The sequence below is a fragment of the Halichoerus grypus genome, chromosome 10 (genome assembly GCF_964656455.1).
Source record: "Halichoerus grypus chromosome 10, mHalGry1.hap1.1, whole genome shotgun sequence".
In the NCBI taxonomy this organism is placed as follows: Eukaryota; Metazoa; Chordata; class Mammalia; order Carnivora; family Phocidae; genus Halichoerus; species Halichoerus grypus.
The window spans coordinates 109748514-109769007 of record NC_135721.1 but is presented as its reverse complement, the minus strand read 5'-3'; the positions used below and the strand labels follow the sequence as shown (position 1 = coordinate 109769007).

The window sequence follows — 20494 nt, the reverse complement described above, 5'->3', positions numbered from 1 at the left end:
GGAAAGACTAAGTATTCTTTAGATATTTGTTATATTTATATGATTAAAACTTGAAATGCAGTAATTTTAAAGCTGCATTTTGTGAAGCTAATTTATTCTGTTTTATTAGGTCCTGGATGTTCAATTCCTGTACCAGCTAACCAGTCATTTTGGACTCGAGAGGAATATTCAAACCTAAAGCTCCCCAGAGCCTCTCACAAAGCTGTGGTCAATGGAAATATAATGTGGATTGTTGGAGGATATATGTTCAACCACTCAGATTACAACATGGTTCTAGCGTAAGTTGTTTTAAACGTTTTTGCAAGAAGCTTACTAGTTTTCCATTTTGAAAATTTATGAAGTAGAGATAAGTGAAAAGAAATCATCAGTAATTCTATTACCTGAGGAAGATCCCTGTTAATATTTTAGTAGTAGTGTTCCAGAATTTTTTGGACATATTCTTAGTTTTTGAAGTTGGGAGCCACAAAGAATGCATTGTTATAATAAGCAAGAATTCATCTTTTCTAGATACCATCTCTTATATTTTGCTTTAGACTGTATATAAATTGGGGGTTACTTTACCTATAAATTTGATTAGCATTTCTGTAGATCAGATGGTTTGAATTTATAGCTTGCTAGAGGAAATTATGCTATTGTCTAATACTTGACGCAGAGTTCAAGGTCTGTCTGCTGGTCCTATGTTGCTTATCTTAAAGGGAGACTATATGGTATCACAGTGGAGTCATGAATTTACTTACGAAGATTGATTTTAGGAGAAATTTATGAACACACACTCATGCTGATTTTGTGCCCTGGAAATTTTTTCTAGGCATTTTTTATTAATGAAGATTGTCAAAAACCAGCATCTGTTCTTTAAGGGATTCAGAAACTATGGCAGCAATGGCATAGTTTCTGAATCCCTCAAATAGTCATTAAAGCACATAGACAACTAGGATAGCAAAATGAAAAAGCACATGGGTAACGAAACAAAACTTGGTCGGAAGGTGTCTACACAGATGGGTGGTGCTAACAATTGACAGATGCAAAACCTGTGTGGTGTTGGCATCTGAGCAGGAGTAAGCAAAGTAGAGTAAGTGGTCAGCTGACAGGCTCCAGCATACCTAGAAGAAGCTGCTTTGAGAACGGCAGCCAGAATTGGAAAGATTTGTGTATTCTGGTAGGGGGTAAGCACAAGGTATCTGTAGCAAGATCTGAAGGGGTTAGAGCAGTTTGTGCCTTTTTAGCTCTCAAAATGAACTAGCCAGTCTCTTCACAAGAGAAAGTTCCACACTAGGGAGAAACTGCTGGGAATAGAATTCAGATTGAAGAGGATAGGGACCTTAGAGGAGAAGTTAAAAGAGTGTCCAGATAACAGTCAGGGAGGGGAACAGAGCCAGATATCTCAACAAGTAAGCTGCTGTGTTTTGAACACCGCACTGTTGACAACAGAAGAGTGAGCTAGAGAGCTGAGAAATTAGGACGATGGTCCTAACCCAGGCCTCTCCTGTGCAAGTTCAGGAAAAAGTAGTTTTACGTAAAACTGAGCAACAGAAAAGCATCAAGTTTTAATAACATAGAAAATTAAAAGTTAAAGTAACATAGAAAGAAGAAAGAGAGCACCTGGTAGAATAACCCCCCTTTGTACGTGAAAGCATAATAGAAAAATATACTCACAAAACTGATGAAAGTGAGAACTTACTATTCCCAAACAAGCTAAAATACAGGAAGAAAATGATGCAAGACATGAAAGAACAATAGAATCAGAGGTAGAAAAATCCAGAAATGAGATGGTAGAAGTTAGGAAAGAATTTTAAAATAATTTCAGAATTGAAGACAAACCAGGAGGAACACAAAGTAAATAAGATACTCCTTTATTTTTTTTAAAGATTTATTTCTTTATTCTAGAGAGAGAGTGCGGGTGCACACAAACACAGGAGCAGGGGGGCAGGGGGAGAGGGAGAGAAGCAGACTCCTCACTGAGTGGGGAGCCTGATGTGGGGCTCAGTCTCACGACCGCAAGATCATGACCTGAGCTGAAACCAAGAGTCAGATACTTAACTGACTAAGCTACCCAGGTGCCCCAATTCTCCTTTAGTAATAGAATATGAAAAAGGAAATTATTAAAAATCACAAAGAAATGAAGGTCACTTTTCCCCTATTCTTTATGGTAAGTACAGTTAAAAATCCTGGACATTATATATAATGCAAACATGAGAAAACTCTTAAAAGGTAGAGAGAAGGCAGTCTGGCTAGGGACCTCGGGACTTAAGGAATGAGGTAATGGTAAATTCCAGGGGTCTTCTTTTTGTCTCATATATCTCAGATTTGTTGCTGGAAAAAGCAACAATCTGGAAATGCCAATAGGCACAAGCCGAAAAAGCCCCATGAATAAGCCCACCTATTCTGTCTAGCCTAAGGACTAGGAGAGGGGCAGCTTAGCAAGACAGAAAACTTTTAGACACAAATAACTGCTTTACTACAGCCAAACACTACAGAAAGAACTGGCCCCACCCTCACTCCTGTCAGCAAAGTCTGAGTGTAGAGGCTAGATTTTCACTCTTGCCAGGATCTAGTGAGGTGCTCCAACCATCCCCCAACTGCCAGTGTTAGAAAAGACCAATTAGGGAGCTGGGACTTTCTCAGCAGTCTGATTTTTGTGTAACCTAGTATAATATTTAGCCTTTTGGTTTTTGTTTTTGCATGTTACTTGCTTACAGTCTTAATCTCTGAAGGCCAGTTAGGGAACTGGGACTTTCTTCACCAGGCAGGAATGAGGTTTCCCCCACCCTTGTGATGTCAGTGGAGACCCCGTGGGGAGCCTGGATTCTCCCCCACCTGGGAGTAACAGCAGTAATGAGTTGGCCTTCCCTCTTCCCTACTGGGGTGTCAGAGGAGGGCTGCTATAACAGTAGATTTAAATAAGATCCGGAGTCTCATGCCATGAAACCCAAAATGTTCAGATTTCAATTGAAAATCATTTCTCATGTGAAGAGCCAGGAAAATCTTAACTTGAATGAAAAAAGGCAGTTGAGATGCTAACAGCAGGATGACATAGATATTAGAATTATCTGACAAGATTTTAAAGCAGCCATTATAAAAATGCCTCAGTGTGCAATTATAGACACACTTGAAACAAATGAATAATGGAGCCTCATCAAAGAAATAGAAGATAGAAGGAAGAATCAAATGGAAATTTTAGAACTGAAAAATACAGTAACCAAAACAAAAATCTCAGTGGACAGGGTCAACAGCAGAATGGAGAGGACAGAGGAAAAAGTCAGTGAACTTGAAGATAGAACAATAGAAATCCCTCAATCTGAACCAGTGAGAAAATGGAATATTTTAAAAAATGAACAGGACCTAAGAGACCTGTGGACCATAACAAAAAAAATCTTAACATTTCTGTCACCGGAGGAGTCCTAGAAAGAGAGGAGCTGAGAGAGTGTCTGAAAAAGTATTTGAAGAAATAATGGCTGAGAATTGCCCAAATTTGGCAGAAGACATGCATGTACATGCAAGAAGTTGGGTGACCTCCAGCAATCCTTGGCTCCCACAGGGTTTCACAATCCATTGGTTTTGTCTCAGTCTTGCTCTCATTCTCCTGCTCAGCTGCCATATTTCTTTTCAGTTTTCAAATTTCCACCACATTTTCTCCTGTTTTCATTCTCAGCTATTGGCCTTGCTTCCTGTTTCTATTTTGAAAGGTAACGGTTATCCAAAGAGGATTTCCACAAGCTCCCACCACCATATTTAGCTATTACCTACATCTATGCTCATTTATCCCGTCTTCTGTTTCTGTACATCATCACTGTCCAGTGGGGTGCTGTCATGTCACTAGCCATGTATGGTCATTGAGCTTGAAATGTGGCTAACGTGACCAAGGAGCTGAACTTTAAATTTTCAATTCTTGGTCCTCATCTTACTTGATTTTTCACCAACATTTGATATAACTAGTCCCTCCTTCCTTTTTTTTTTTTTTAAAGATTTATTCATTCATTTGAGAGAGCGCGTGCATGCTTGAGTGCACACACAAGTTGAGGGGGAGGGAGAGGGAGAGAATCCCCAAGCAGACTTCTTGCCGAACACAGAGCTTCAGGCAGGGCTTGATCCCAGGAACCTGAGATCATGTCCTGAGCTGAAATCAAGAGTTGGAAGCTCAACAGACTGAGCCACCCAGGTGCCCCCCGACTCCACTTTTAAACACTTTCTTCAGTTGGCTCCCAGGATTCTATATTCTCTTGGTATTTGTTCCAACTACTTATTCTTTCTCAGCCTCTTTGGCTGGTTCCTCTTCAACTGACTGACTTCTGAATGATGATGTGCTCCAGGGCTCAGCTCTTGGTCCTCTTCTGTGAGAGTATATATTCACTCTCCTGGTGATCTCATGTAATATCTTGGTCTTTATGTTGATGACCCCCAGATTTATGTCTGCATCCTAGACTTTTCACCTGAACCCATATCGCCACCTCTTTATTTTACATCTCAATCTTTTGGCTGTCTAAGAGGTATCTTAAACTGTATGTGTCCAAAACTGATCTTTCCTCCAGGCCAGGTCTTGCCCCAGATGTCCCTATCTCAGTTAATGACTATTTCATACTTCTTTTTGCTTAATCCCAACATTTGGAGCCATCCTTGACTTCCTGTTTTTTCACTCCCCATTTCATTGTGTAAATTAGCTATCCCTTGCTGCATAACAAATGACCACAAACGTAGCAGCTTAAAACAGAACATATTTATTACCTCATAGTTTCTGCTGGTCAGGAGTCTGGGCATATCTTAACTGGGTGCTCTTCAGTCAGGGTGTCACCTGGCCTGTGTTCTCATCTAGAGGTTCAACTGGAAAAGAGTCCACTTCCAAGCTCACTAGAGTTGTTGACAGAATCCATTTCCTTGTGGTTTAGGACTGAGGGCCTCAGCTTCTTGCTGGCTGTCCAAGTGGAGGCTGCCCTCAACTTCTGGAGGCCGCCCACAGTTCCTTATCACTTTGACTTCCCTAGTGTGGCTGCTTGCTTCATTAGGTCACAAGGAGAGTCTCTCTTTAGATTGGGTCTCCTGGCAGGACAGATGTCGTGGAAATGACATCTCATCATCTTTGCCATGTTCTGTTGGTAAGTAGCAAGTCATAGATCCTGCTCACACTTGGGAGGGTATTATACATGGGTATGAATACCCAGAAAGGGAGATCATGAAGACCACCACCCCAGTGGCTGTCTGCTACAGTATGTCAGCAGGTCTTGTTAGCTCTACCTTTAAAATCTACCCCCACTGTAACCACTTTTCGTGCCACCACCCTGAGAAGTAAGGTAAAATTAAAGGTGTGAAAGTGATTGTCCCTTCCACTATCATTTAGATATTATGAGAGTCAAGTATTCTACCATTTCTCTGATTTTTACGCTTGTATTTGGCATCATCCTCTCTCAAAGCAAAAAATTTGGGAGGTATTTTGATCCTCTCCTTCACCTCCTCATATGCTAATCTCATCAAGTCCACCAAATACATGTCATATTCATTCTTTTCTCTCTGTGACCAGCCTGCCATTATTGCTCACCTAGACTTCAGCAGTAGATTCCTAGCAATCTGTATGTTTCCATGCATTCCTCTTTTTTTTTTTTTTTTTAAGATTTTATTTATTTATTAGAGAGAGAGAGAGGAGCACACTAGCAGGGGGAACAGGAGAGGGAGAAGCAGCCTCCCCACCGAGCAGGGATCCCGATGCGGGGCTCGATCCCAGGACCCTGGGATCATGAGCTGAGTGGAAGGCAGACGCTCAGCTGAGCCACCCAGGTGCCCCTCCGTGCATTCCTCTTAATCCATTTTTTGAATATCAACTGGGATGATTTTTTTAAAGTGTAAGTCATATCATTTACTATCTTCTTAAAACTCATCATTGGCTTTTCCCGTTGGACCTAATGGGCCTACCTGATCTGACTCTGCTTACCTTCCCAGACTCAACTTGTTCCTTTCCTGCCTCCTCAGCCTTCTAGCTTTACCTAAAACTCTCTGGGTGCATCCTTACTCTAAAGGCCTTTGTGCTCACTCCTCCCTTTGGTCCAGACTCTTCCTGCTGTTGTACCCTGTTTTCTTCTCACCTGTTAGATCTCAGTTAACTGTACCACAAGAGATCTTCCCCGATCATCCAGTTCTGGCAGGTTCTCCCTGTTCTTTTTCATAGTTCTCATTTCCTTTAGAGCAGTGGACATCATTTTTAATGCTGTATGTGCCCCTTGTTGAATTTGCTTATTTTTTGCCTTTTCCACTATATGTTCTCTGAGGTTAGAGACCTTGTTTGCTCACTCAGCTCAGAGCTTAGCTCATTGAATGTGCTCAAATAAGTGTTTATCAGGTGAATAGGAGAGTAAATGAATTATTTACTTCCCTCACAAATATTTGTTCCTGGAAATATTAATGTCACCTCTTGCTTTTATGCGACTGGTATACCTCCTGAGCCATATGTGTTTGTAAAATTTTTTCTGCTTGTACTTGATCAAAACATGATTTTTACAGCTTTATGTGTTTCATGTAGAAAATTAATATAGTTTCAAATAAATTTTTACTAACTCATGGAAAGTAAAAATACAGTGACTCCTTTTAGAAGGATTTCTGAAACTTAGATTATAAGTTTTATCATCATTTATACTCTTACATAAGCGTATTTCAGCAGTTGAGCTTACTACTTTTTCCACAACCCTGTTAATCCAAAACTTTTAAGTTACATTAAAAAGCAGTCCCCATTTTATGTCACCCAAGAGTCCTCTTAGACAAATGGTCTTGGTCTCCTAGGTTAAGATTTCTAGTTGAAACTTCATCACTGAATTTCCTTCCTTTAAGCAAATTAAAAAAAAAAAAAAAAGTTTAAAAAGAAAAAGTAAAGGGGCACCTGGGTGGCTCAAATCAGTTAAGCATCCAACTCTTGATTTCAGCTCAGGTCATGATCTCAGGGTTGTGGGATCGAGCCTTACCTTGGGCTCTGCGCTGAGTGTGGAGCCTGCTTAAGATTCTCTCACTCCCTCTCCCTGCCCTCCCCAACCCACTCAGATTCTTTCTCTCTCTGTCTTAAAAAAAATTAAAAGAGAAAAAAAAAAGATTGAGCAGCAGGTAACCAAATGAGGAAAGGAGTATCACCTAATCCAGTAAACTTTAAAACAGACTCACAGAAACCATACAACTGACCCTTTTTTTTGCCTCACAGAAACCATATGAGTGAGATTCTGAGAGCTCTTACGGATAACCCCAAATCTGGAAAGATGCAAACTGAGTGGGGATTATTGTTATTTCACTCTCTTAATTGAAGAGTAGAAGAAATTATTGCTGTGGAGGGCTGGGTGGAAAGAGGGGAAATTGATTGGGTGGCTGACTGTCTCTGCCCAAAAGTCAGGGCTGCTTCTAATTTGGGCTATGCCTTGACCCAGGACACTTAAAATTTCCGAGGAGAGCAGAGTCTGGGTGGTTTATTCTAATAGACGCATACTCCCCTGTCTGAGCCCCAGCACGTCCTCAGACTTCAGAACAGTGGATAGAACATAAAATATCAGCTCTCACACTACAGCTAGGATGGAAGGGTAAAGTTGTCTTAGATACTGCGAAAAAGAATTAAGAAATCACCCACGCTTTGCAAATGTCTGGAGAGCAATATCTAACCACAAGCAAGATGAAAGAAATGACGTTGTAGCTAACGCAAATATCCTATGATGGGAAAATAAAGAGGAAGAAAACAGCACGTAAATGCTGACAACTGATCATAGAGGAAAAATAATAAGGAGATTTCTTCCAACTGCTTGATGCTGCACATCAACCTAATGAGAATTTGAATTAAAAAAAAAACAGACAAGAAAATGATAACAGTGAGATGAAATGGAAGATTACACATCTAAGGAAATGTAAATAAATTACATACAGAAAAAACTGGAATGAAAATTGAGTCACTGACAGCTTTATAGACATTCCAACGAATATAGGTTGAAATAATTAGAAAAGCAAAGACACATGGAAGACAGGAGATCCAATATAAAGATAGTTGCTGCCACTGAAGAAAGGAACCTAACAAATAGGACAAACAGATTGAAATTGCACAAGAAGTTCCAGGAAGATTATATAGCTGTTCAACAAGACCTAATTTGATCAAGTTATTGAACTTTTAGGATAAAGGACAAATTCTTGGGTGGGAAGCCTCAGGGAGTTCTGTGCCTCTTCTGGCTGGGGTCATGTTCAATCTGCACAGAGCCTTCGCCATGGTCTTTGGATGGTCAGACACTGTGATTGGAATACCAGGCCACTGTGCATGGTGGACCGTCTACCCTGTGCCATGATGGTCATCATGAGACCAGCCAGCAAGGAGGAGTTTGTGAGAGAGATGGCTGCAGAGCTGGAAGACACCTGTTTCTGAATTCCTGAAGTTTGTCTTTGCTTATCTGCTTGTCCAGGTCTTAGAACTAGTTGTTCAACATTCTATTATCTTGGACTGAACTCCCGTAAGAATTTATTTAGTACTTGGAATTTCTTATGCTTTATTGCCTCAATATTTTTCTTAACTTGTATTTGCTTCTCTGGGTCGTAAAAAGAGTCACAACCTGTTATGTAAGATCTTTTGGCAGTTCATGTGCGCCAAGTTAATTGGGACCTGCCAGTGCCTTAGTGTCTCTGACAAGCTCTTGAGCTAGAGCTGACCTGTCATTGACTAGGAGGAGCAAAATGCATTAAGATACAGATTGAGCACCCTCCATGTCACTTGAAAGAGAAGGGGATTAAATCATCTAGAGATTTGGGCTCCCCCTTTCCTCTCTTTTGAGCTTAGAGAGACAGGCCTCTGGCTTGAACATTAGGCGTATTATGTGTTTTCAGAAGCCATGCTAGTCCTCAGGAAAGACCTTCTGCAGCCAGAGCTCCATAAAAGTATTGCAGTGGTACGTAGTCCATTTTGTAAAGACGTTACCCTGTTTGGATTTTAGTTATTTCTACCTAAGTAAAATATAATATTGTGACTTTAAAAATTAGTGAGAGAAAAAGAAGAAAGGAGGGAGAGAAAGGGAGGAGGAGAGAAAATGAGAGTGACTGAGAGTTCTTCAGGCTTCCAAACAGAAAAGCAAACCACATAAAAACAGGAAAAATCAGACTGGCTTTGGGCTTCTCCATCGTAGCATTCACTATCCGTATTATTCAGGGGAGCAGCATCTGCAAAGTTCTGAAGGCAAGAAAGGATGGCCCAAGATATTATACCCAGCCAAAATGTCATTCAGCTGTAAAGCTAGCAAGCAGATATTCTTAAACACCAGAGAATTTAGGGAAAGGAGCCATTTATGAGCTCCACAAGAAAATAACCACTCAGCAGCAAAATCCAGCCAATTAAGAAGTAAAGACTCAAGGAGAAGTTGTAGTAAGAGGATGGTGAGGAGATTGCTTCAGCTAAAAAAGAGGTCCCGTACTAAAGAATTATGGAATCACAGTTATAGAGTGGAATGTATTGCAGACCTGGACAGTGTAAAAATTACATAACAAAAATTGGGAGAAGAAATGGGAGGAAATGTGTGTGCTAAGGTTTTCAACTTTCAAGGCAGGAAGTTAGTGGATTCTGTCTAAAATTAATTTTGTATGTAACTTAAAAAACTAAAGTGAATCCAACTTCTAAATAATTTTTCATGTGTTTTTAAAAATGTGGAATATTCAAATAATACATAAAATAATAGCTGGTATTAATGTAGTATTCATATTCAGTAAATGTCACCATTTTGTTTTAGATCATGTGTAAAATATTTAAGACAAAAGGAAAGGTTTAGAGAAGAATAATGAATATTAATGCATACACCACCTAGGTTAGGAAATAAGACATTGCTAATATAATTAAAAACCCCTGCATGCCTCCTCCCCAGTCTCAAAGATAACCAATATCCTGATTTTGTGGTGTCGTTTGTTCACATACGTATCTTTACACTTTTAATATATATGAACATATATTAGAATTAATAAATTTTCTGTTTTCAGTCATTACAGAAACAGTATTCTGCAGTTTGATTTTTTAGCTTAACATTGTTTTGAGATTTATGTTGAGAATGTATTGAGTGTATTTTTCACTGTATAATTCTGTTATACAGATATACTACAATTAATCCATTTTCTATTGATGGACATTTATTTGTATCCTTTTTTGCTTTTTATGTTGATAAAACTTTCTTACATCTTCTTAAAACATTACATAATAATGTTTTTCATCATATAAAACTTGGATTATTCAGGAAAACTTATAGAAAATAACATTTATTTAAAGTAGAACAATAGCATTGGTTTCCCTTTGATTTCTTTTTTCTATTAAATTATATACAAATTAACACTATTAAAAGTATCTATAGCATGATCCCCTTTGTATAAATATATATTGTCAGTGTATTCTTCTGTTTGTATATATGCATCGAAAAATGTCTGGAATGATGTTTACTAAATGTTCGTATTTTAAAAGTCTTTAAGTGAATTCATTGTATAATTGAAATGCCAAATGATATTCTAGCTTTCTTGAACATATGACTTTAAAAAAATCAATTAGGTAAAGAAAAGGAAAAGTTAGGAGTTTTCTTTTACTTAATCATCATTCCTTTTTCAGTACCTGTCTTCAATTTCAAATGACTAAATGAAGGAGAAGTTATGGCAGTAAATGTCCCTTCAGTATAACACAACTTGCAAGTGATTAAGACTGTATGTAGAAAAGGTTTTCAGGAAGCATAGAAACTTCCAGTAGATTTTTTTTTTCCTCGTCCCAGGGTTGTGCAGCCCAGCCCCCCTTCCCAAGTTCTGATATGCCCCATGGACCCAGCTGTTAAGTTTGTTTGTTTGCAGAGCTGCCTCATTGCATTGCTTGTTCAGTGAGCATCTCCAAACTGCATGATATCAAATAGAAGAATATAAGATACTCTGCTTTGTCATTTGGGTGAAAATATGATCTGTTCATTTTGTAGGTATGACCTTGCTTCTAGGGAGTGGCTTACCCTGAACCGTTCCGTGAACAGTGTGGTTGTCAGATACGGCCATTCTTTAGCATTATACAAGGTAAAGTGTCTCCCTTCTGTACCAAGCTAGAAACTCCAGTCTTCCACACATGCCTTATTATATTATGTAGTTGAAAAGGTACGTAGTGTTGGGGTTTTGTCTCTAATCTTTTTTATTGTGGTAAAAAACACATAACGTAAAATTTACTGTCTTAACCATTTTTAAGTGTACAGTTCAGTGGTATTAAATACATTCATAATGGGCAACTGTCATTACCATTCATCTCTGTAACTCTTTTCATTTTGTAAAAATATAACTCTATGCCTATGAAACAGTAACTCCCCATATCCTTCCTCCCCTCCAGCCCCTGACAACCACCATTCTACTCTCTGTCTCTCTAATTTTGACTTCAGTTTTGGGTTTTAGTTAGGGAGAAACTTTCTGTTTTTTTGGGGGGGGTGTATACAGTTGGCTAAGTTGTAAGTGGAAATTAAAGTTGAAACCAGTTTGACCTGCGAGATTTTAATGGATTCAGTTGTACTGGGATATTATGATTGTAGTACTAAATGGTTAAAAATTAATACTGTGTAAATCAGCTTTTATGTTAATTAGCAAGTTTAGCCAAGAATAGCCACATTGCAATATAACTGAATAATCACTTTCATTTCCTTGTTTTTGTGGTTTACGGGAGGATGAGGGAACTCTTCAACTTTATTTTTCCAAGCCATTTTATACCGTGAGACATCTCATATGAGATAGTCCAAGAACAGTGGCAAAGTGTTGGAGATACAGAATATGATGTTTTATTTTATGTTGTTCCTTTCATTCTTTTCCTAATAATTCACTAAAAGGTGTATTTCACTAGCACTTCTTAAGCTAAGAATAACATCGAGGTTTTGAACTTCTCTTTCTCAAGTTTGATGCTTTTGATTTTTTTAGAATTTTGTTTGCATTTTTTTCCCTAGGATAAAATTTACATGTATGGAGGAAAAATTGATTCAACAGGGAATGTGACCAATGAATTGAGAGTGTTCCATATTCATAACGAGTCATGGGTATTGTTGACCCCTAAAGCCAAGGAGCAGTATGCAGTGGTCGGGCACTCGGCGCACATTGTCACATTGAAAACTGGCCGAGTGGTCATGCTGGTCATCTTTGGTCATTGCCCTCTCTATGGATATATAAGCAATGTACAGGAATATGACTTGGGTAGGTGTATTTTTTCTAGTGGATCCTTTTTGAATGTCAAATTTAAAACCTTTACCCTTATTATTATGGCTGTTTAACAAGATTCCACCTAACCTTGACCCCAGTACTTTATCTTGAAATGCGGTTAATGTTGATGTGTTACCAGTGAAATTCAGATGATTGCTGCTGCTATGTAGTATATATTTGTTACCATCAATTTGGTGAGGAGCTAAGGACGACACTAAATGCTTTTGGTGTTGAAAATAAATAAATAGGGGCAGCTGGGTGGTTCAGTCGTTAAGCCTTCGGCTCAGGTCATGATCCCAGGGTCCTGGGATCGAGCCCCAACATCGGGCTCCCTGCTCCGAGGGAAGCCTGCTTCTCCCTCTCCCGCTTCCCGTGCTTGTGTTCCCTCTCTCGCTGTGTCTCTCTTGGTCAAATAAATAAATAAAATCTTTTAAAAAAAAAAAAATAAATAAAAATGATTTGGAACAACAGATACTCTGAAGAAAAAAGTTTAGACGACCCTTTAGAGATTGGTTTAATGGACTGTGATTTCCCCTTAATGTGTGATATTTCCGTTGGTTAAATTTTATTATATCTGTTGTGGTGGTGTGGGAGCACCACCTCTAATTGATAGTTTGAGAAAGTAGGTCCATAAAGTACATCTGTGTATTGGTCACTGAAGGTCTCGGGGTATTAAGTGTTCAATTGAGGGAAATCTGAGTCTTTTAAATTTAATGTAATTATTTTCCTACATGGTATAGTAGAACGTCAGAACGTTTTAACAGATTGATGTTTGGCCACCTGGCTTTGTTACAAGTTTTAGATGGCCTTCTTTTAAAAATAAAAAGATAAAAGAAATTTATACGTATCAAGCCTCCTGAAATCTCTTATTTTAAACCAATTGGTCATTTTAAGTATTAGGAGGAGCCTGCAGTATTTGCTTTTAACTGTTTTCCTCTTCCAGCTAAGAACACATGGAGTATATTACAAACTAACGGTGCCCTTGTCCAAGGGGGCTATGGTCATAGCAGTGTCTATGACCACAGGACCAACGCCCTGTATGTTCATGGGGGCTACAAGGCTTTCAGCGCCAATAAATACCGGCTCGCAGATGATCTCTACAGATACGATGTGGACACCCAGATGTGGTGGGTGCTTTTTCTTGAGCTTTTACTCTAAGGTGTGAATTCTAGCAATTGTCGGGAAAATATTGGGCCATATTTTTGTTTTCAGGCCTAACAGGTAATTCTCTTCAGCATTGTTGGTAGAGAAATTGGGAAAGAAGCAGAAGGTAATAATGTAGCTAGTATTCATTTTGTAGCCTTATTCTGTAATTTTGTAGTAGATTGATTAGAAAATGCTTGATATTTTTTGACTATTTTTTCAATTTTCATAAACTCAGTACCTCTATAAAATTTTAGCTCTTCAAAACCCTGAGGAATAAATTGTTCTACAAAGCTGTAATGTATGCACATTGCTGTAATTAAGTAAAACATACCCATTTTTTAACCTTTTCTTGATGACTAAAGTGTCATCATTGGGGCTAGTTACTGGCATGAAATCCTCAAACAGAGGTGGTCTCAGGACCTGAATTAGAACTCTCCTCCCTCTGCTATAAACTGAACTATATATAAAGTGTGATAATTTTAATAAATGTAAAACAAATTTGAGTTATGAAATAATGTCATTATATAAAGCAATGATTTCTCTTCTTTCTTTTTGTATTTCCTTACATATTTGAGACCATGCTCTGGGATACCCTTTTACATTCTGTCTGTCATTTTTAGTGGCTGGGTAAATACTCTGTCATGTGGGCGTACTGAGCTGGGGCAGTTAGAAGTTCTGGTTTCTAGTTGTTGTCTTATTATTAAAGCATTGTATTATAAGCTTTTGTCTGTATTTGATGTGATTTCTACCCAGAAACGAAGTACAGGGTCATATGAGGTAGGAACAGTTTTAAGACTTTTAATATGTTTTGTCAAAATTCTCACAGGCCTTAAGATTTTACGTATTTATTTATTGTTGAGAAAGTTATTTATATATAGGGGAAAATCTAGAAGTATTTGCACATTTGGATCTGAAGTTAAGAAAATGGTTGTGTTTGCATTAGCAGATAGATGATAAATATTCTAAAAAACTAACCTTGTATTTATTATCTTTAAATAAACTCAAAAGGACCATTCTTAAGGACAGCCGATTTTTCCGTTACTTACACACAGCTGTGATAGTGAGTGGAACCATGCTGGTGTTTGGAGGAAACACGCACAATGACACATCCATGAGCCATGGTGCCAAATGCTTCTCTTCGGATTTTATGGCTTATGACATTGGTAAGTTTCCTAAAGCCATTTTAGTTTCAAGAATCTTTTTTGTCTATGAGCAACATTTTCTTCTTTTGAGAGAGAGCAGGAGCCGGGAATGGAGGGGCAGAGGGAGGGGAAAGAGAGAGTATCTTAAGGAGGCTCCACACCCAGCACAGAGCGCAGTGCAGGGCTCGATCTCATGACCCTGTGATCATGACCCTTGCCAAAATCAAGAGTCGGATGCTTAACCAACTGTGCCACCCAGGTGCCCCTGTAAGCAGCATTTTAAAAGAAACTGAAAATATCGCTAGTTGGAAGTGTCAGGCCATTTGAAAGAGGTCCAAATGGTATTTTTTATATTCATGTGACAAATACTATACATCTGTTTAAAAAAAAAAAGCATTCTATATTGAGTTCTTGTTTATATTTCTTATTTAAGTTTTTAATATATTTTTCTATATTAAGTTCTATTAAGTGAAATCACTCCCATTAATTGGTTGAATGTTAATTTTTGAGGGTGAGTTAGGGCGACCAACTGCTCTTCTGTGTTACAAACAAATGCCTTATGTAATAGTCTTATGTAGGGGGCGCCTGGGTGGCTCAGTTGGTTAAGCGTCTGCCTTCGGCTCAGGTCATGAACCTGGGGTCCTGGGATGGAGCCCCACGTCGGGCTCCCTGCTCAGCGGGGAGCCTGCTTCTCCCTGTCCCTCTGTCTGCCGCTCTGCCTGCTTGTGCGCTCTGTCAAATAAATAAATAAAATCTTTAAGAAAAATAGTCTTATGTAGTTGTGACCACCAGCATTGTGTTAAGTTGGTTTAACTAACAGCTTTATCGCATTCCCTAAAAAATTGGTTTTACACATTTTTGAAGTCTACTTTGATATGGAATTTAAACATTTTTTGGAGTGGTAATATACTTGACCAGAAGAGGGCAGTATTTGTTCATGCAAAACAAATCCTAGAAATTCTCTTGTGTTAAGTATCATCAGATGTTCTTTTTTAGCAAACATACGTGTGCCAGCCACTGACCTTGGGGATTGTAAGATGAGTAAATTACAGTGCCTGCCCTCACAGTGGGGGAGGGAGAAAGCTGAGCAGACAATATAATTGCAATTCAGGGTGTTACTTGCTCTGAGAGGAATATATGAGAGCATCTATGGGCATGCCTTAACTCAAGAGCAAAAGGGTTATGATCAGGGGAATCCTTCTTGAGTAGGGCCTGGGTCCCGAGGAAGTCAGCGAGGTGAAGTTAGGCAGCACTTCCCACATGAAGGAAGCCCATGTACATGGAGACACAGAGGCAAAAAGAGACCCTGCCACGTGCTTGGGGCCTCTTGAGTAGTTTTGGCTGTTATCAGCTGCGCATCGGGGAGGAATGGCTTCTGGCAGAACTAGAGAAGCAAAGAGCTAGCAGACTAGTCAGATCTTGAGAGACCTGTTACATCATGCTAAGGAATTTGGGCTTTTTGAAGAATCTTACAGAAGAGCTGATGGAGTCGTATTTGTGTCTTAAGAAGATCTCTTTGTGGCATTGTGGTGAGTAGTTGGGAAGGGGCAAGATAGGAGTTTGGAGGCTGTTGCAAAATCCCGAGGAGGGTTGGAACCAAGGCTGTTGAAGTGGCAGTGAGGTTAAAGAGAGAGGTGGGTTTGAGAACTGCTGGGAACTTGGGGATTGTTGGGATGTGTTTTGAGAGAGGCGGACACATTCTTATTGCCAGGTACCTGGTGGTGTTTTGTCAAAACCGTGGTAGACGGTGCTTTTTACCAAGGCTGGAAGTAGAAGGAGAGGGACTAGGTTGGGAGGAAGGGAGTAAAATGGGTTTGGGGGCATGTTCAGCTGGAGATGACCATGGGACCGAGGCATACGGAAGTCAGTGGGAAGCCCAAAGCAGGGGCGAGCCTCTACGGAGCATGTATCATCAGGGATGAGCAGAGAGCCAGAGAACGGATGGGTAAAAAGTCTGCGGGAGAGTGGAGACTGTGCAAGCATGTTGGAGAAGCAAGAGGAACATGAGGCAAGATCGGTGACCTGTGAGAGAGCAGTTACCAGTGGCTGCAGGGGACTTAAGGAAAACAAGGCCTGGAGAGCCTTTTGGATTTAGCAACAGTGATGTCGTTTGTTAGCCTCTAGACAGGAAGGAGTAATCCAGATTGCAGTCATGTAAGGTGAGATGTACACCATGAAGGTTGACTGTTTTAGTAAAAAAAAAAAAAAGAAAAGAAAAAAAACCCTCTTCTCTGTGAAGGGAAGAGAAGGCATAGTTGAGTGCCTCCTTGAGCACATGTAAAAGCCAGGTGGGACAAGAGGAAGGAGCTCCTGCCACCTTGTGGTTTTAGGGAGAGAAGCAAGGTGGGTGGGCAGGAAGCTATGAGAGTTGATGGCCTCTTCTCCATGTGAAGACCAAGGAATCTAGGTTGGGGAGGAGGAAGTGAAAGCTGTTGTTGTTAAGGTTGAATAAAGGTCTGGATCGAATAGAAGAGTGTTTGCTTAGTGAGCGTGAATGTCTGAGTGTTTCAGAGAGCGAGTATGAGTGAGGTTGGCAGGGTTTTGGGGTGTCAATTAGATTAAGGTCCAGAAGAGAATTGCTAGCATGGGTCAGAACAAAGGAAAATCAGTAGATCCTAGGGGTTCTAGGAAAGGACTTGAAGTTTGAATTTTTTTTTTATTTTTATTTTTCATTTTTCACCTGTATTTTCCTGTTTTAGCTGCTGAGTTTGGGCAAATCAACATGGAGTGGAAAATAATTACAGAATGCACATATTTTACTTACATAAGTTTTGAAAAATATAAAATTTACCTGTTAAGAAGCGTGCTAGTGGGTAAAATTGATGGGCAACAGAATGAGTGATGTGAGTGTCATGGATGTTGGATGCATTCATGAATTAGAATTGCCGTATCGTCCTACCCTTCTTCCATGCCCTGCTGTTCTGCTCTTGCCGTATTTTACCTCAGAAATAATGGTGTGATTAAGAAAAACCAAGAGATACATTTTACGAGGTTGTGCTTGTCACAGTCTTCTCCCCAAAGAAGATGCCATTTCCCACTGATTAGGAAGAGCGGTTCCGTCTGAAATGTATTTTTCTTGCTCCTAGCTTGTGACCGCTGGTCAGTGCTTCCCAGACCTGATCTCCACCATGATGTCAACAGATTTGGCCATTCAGCAGTCTTACACAACAGGTACTTAACTGAAGAAGCGCTTGTCCCTTTTCTCTTGTGTTTAAAATGTAAGCAAAGTTGAACATGAAGAAGTGGAATTGGACTTAACGTATTATTGGCGGGATCCCTTCAGCCTATTAGTTTGTCACAGAATTATGTAGGTCTGAATTTCCTGATTTCTATTTAAAATGTCTGATGTGGGGCACCTGGGTGGCTCAGTCGTTAAGCGTCTGCTCTCGGCTCAGGTCATGATCCCAGGGTCCTGGGATCGAGTCCCATGTTGGGCTCCCTGCTTGGTGGGAAGCCTGCTTCTTCCTCTCCCACTCCCCCTGCTTGTGTTCCTGCTCTCACTATCTCTCTCTCTCTGTCAAATAAATAAAATCTTTTTTAAAAAAATTTTAAAAAAATGTCTGATGTGGATTTGAATTACTTCTGATGCCAAGTTTGTTAGCACGCGGGAGTATGCTATGTTTGGTGCTGTCTGAATGCATGGGACAACAGTTCTGTGCAGTTACTGTCTTATGTCCCCCGCTGGTCACTGTTGTTTGCAGTACTTGGGTTGTCAGGTTTCTTATCACTGCATCTGAGTGGTAAGGAGGGATTAAAAAAAAGGAGAGAGGACACTTCGGATGGGAGATAGGATAGAGGAACAGAGGTGGGGAGATTGTGAAGCTTCAAACAGATAAATCTGCAGTCTTTGGATATTCTGAAGTCTGTACTGCATTTCATTGCATCACTCAAAAATGCCTGGCCTGAGCTAAATAAATCTGCCCCTGGAGAAGGGGGATCCAGAATGGACACTCTGCCCATTCCTCACAGTGTGCTTTAAAGATTTGTGATTTGTTGGGGAACCTGGCTGCCTCAGTCAGTGGAGCATCCAGTTCTTGACCCCAAGGTTGTGATCTTGAGCCCCACATTGGGTGTAGAGGTTACTTAAAAATAAAATCTTAAGGGGCGCCTGGGTGGCTCAGTCGTTAAGCGTCTGCCTTCGGCTCAGGTCATGATCCCAGGGCCCTGGGATCGAGTCCCACATCAGGCTCCCTGCTCGGCAGGAAGCCTGCTTCTCCCTCTCCCACTCCCTCTGCTTGTGTTCCTGCTCTCGCTGTCTCTCTCTGTCAAATAAATAAATAAAATCTTTAAAAAAAAAAAAAAAAATTTAAAAAAAATAAAATAAAATCTTAAAAAAAAAAATAAAGATTGGTGATTTGTTAAACAGCCTAATCATGTTCTTAATTTTTCCCATTTTGTTTCAGCTGTTATGAGCATTGTCTGTTTCTCCTCCTAAAATTCTGAGCCTTACCGATCCGGAAACTACTTAAGTGCGACAACACCTACATTATGTTAGCATTCCTTGGCTTTCAAAATTTCTGTTGTTATGATGCAAGATGAGATGAAGACCTGGGATTAGAAAAGATGAGCCAGCAGCATGTCTTGCCGATGTCATGAAGGAAGAATTGACAAAATTCAGATAGTTAGATATTGGGAAAAGGTGACAACTTTTTAAAGTAATCACTCAGCTGCAATTTAGTGATGAACGTGGTTTTCCTGTGAGAACATGGGAGAGTACAGACTGACACCCTTACTTATTTGAAGTGTCGTTTTAATTGTAGGCTGATCCTTCCTCAGTGAGGAATACCCTGACGTTTTCTAGTGAGTCCCTCTTGATGCTTTCATCTGAAAAGCAGTGGGGCTGTTTTGTCATTACCTTGGGCGCCTGGCCTCTGCTTTATTCATCTTTGTGCCCATGGTTCTCCTAGCACAGTATTTAGCACATCATAGATATTCTCTAAATTGTAGCAGCTCTTAGCCTGACTTATAATAATGTTTTCATTTCTGTGTAATTCCAGTGGTGTATTTGGGCCTATCTGTGAATCATCCGTGTGTACGGGGCAGGGTTGGAGGGGGCAGCCGATGACAAGAGAGGCCATGGCTAGTTTCATTTTGTGAAAGAATTTACTGGGAGAGAAACTTTGGTATCATTTCTTCTTATTCCAAGTGGTGGTTTTCTTAGACCGTCAGCAGCTTTGGGTCGGCCATACCTCAATTTCGTTGCTCTCCTTGTGGTTTTTGTGAGGGAGGTGGGGTGAGGAGCTGGCCGTGAGGCACTGGGGCTGCGAAGAAGCAGCTATTCCTTTCACTTGCCTGCTCCAGGCCTTTTTGAAGGGTTCTTCGTACCTCACATAGCCCACGTGTGACCAGATGGATTCAGAATTGCTGAAAACACCAGCTGTCCTGGGGGGGTGGTGGTGGAGCTTATTTGGTTTAAGCAGCAGATTGACGAGTTGAATCCAGACTGCTAAAAAAATGTGATACTAAACCAATAGTGAGATTAGAAATTCAGTGACCATTTTTGGTCCCTGAAATGTGTCCATTTTTAGATATAGTATATAACACATACTTAGCCACAAAAGTCTTTATGCGTCTAGTAAGTTAGTCTTGTGTTAATTTGAAGGAAATTGAGGCAAGTGAGAGTGAATTTCTCGATGCCTCACTGTGGGTTAGTTCTAAACTTCCTGGCAGATCATAGGATCTCAGAGTTGGAAGAGATCTGAAGTCATCTGCTCAAAACTTCCACTTAACTGCAGTCACCCCCTTTAAACATGTCCAGGGTTGGAAAACCCACCTAAGAAGGAAGCTGCTTCCTTTTCTGTAGACACCTGTCATTAGCAGGTTCTCCTTTATATTATCTGGAATCCACTTCTCTGTCTCTTCTGCCAAATGATCTTGTTTCTGTTCTTCAGATTTTTGCCAGAGGTTATTATGTTTAAGGATAGCGTTGTGTCTCTGGTCTATGTAGCCTCCAGCCTAACTCTTTCTTCAGGTTCTAATCTGGCACGGTGGTTGGCAGGATTGAGGATGTCCCAGCAAATGTCACACGAGAGGCACAGACA

At 40.1% G+C, this 20494-nt stretch overlaps 1 protein-coding gene across 5 annotated transcripts in view; it reads left to right on the top strand.

The window, feature by feature from the left end:
• Positions 1–20494, top strand: part of ATRN (attractin) — a 156688-nt gene that overhangs the window by 54410 nt on the left and 81784 nt on the right. For all 5 annotated transcript variants that reach the window (XM_078057008.1, XM_036093386.2, XM_036093391.2 and 2 more), the window contains exons 6-11: positions 110–278; positions 10920–11010; positions 11916–12159; positions 13109–13292; positions 14320–14474; positions 17540–17624. In XM_078057008.1, coding sequence (XP_077913134.1) covers positions 110–278; positions 10920–11010; positions 11916–12159; positions 13109–13292; positions 14320–14474; positions 17540–17624 — 928 coding nt within the window. The remainder of the gene's footprint in view (positions 1–109; positions 279–10919; positions 11011–11915; positions 12160–13108; positions 13293–14319; positions 14475–17539; positions 17625–20494) is intronic.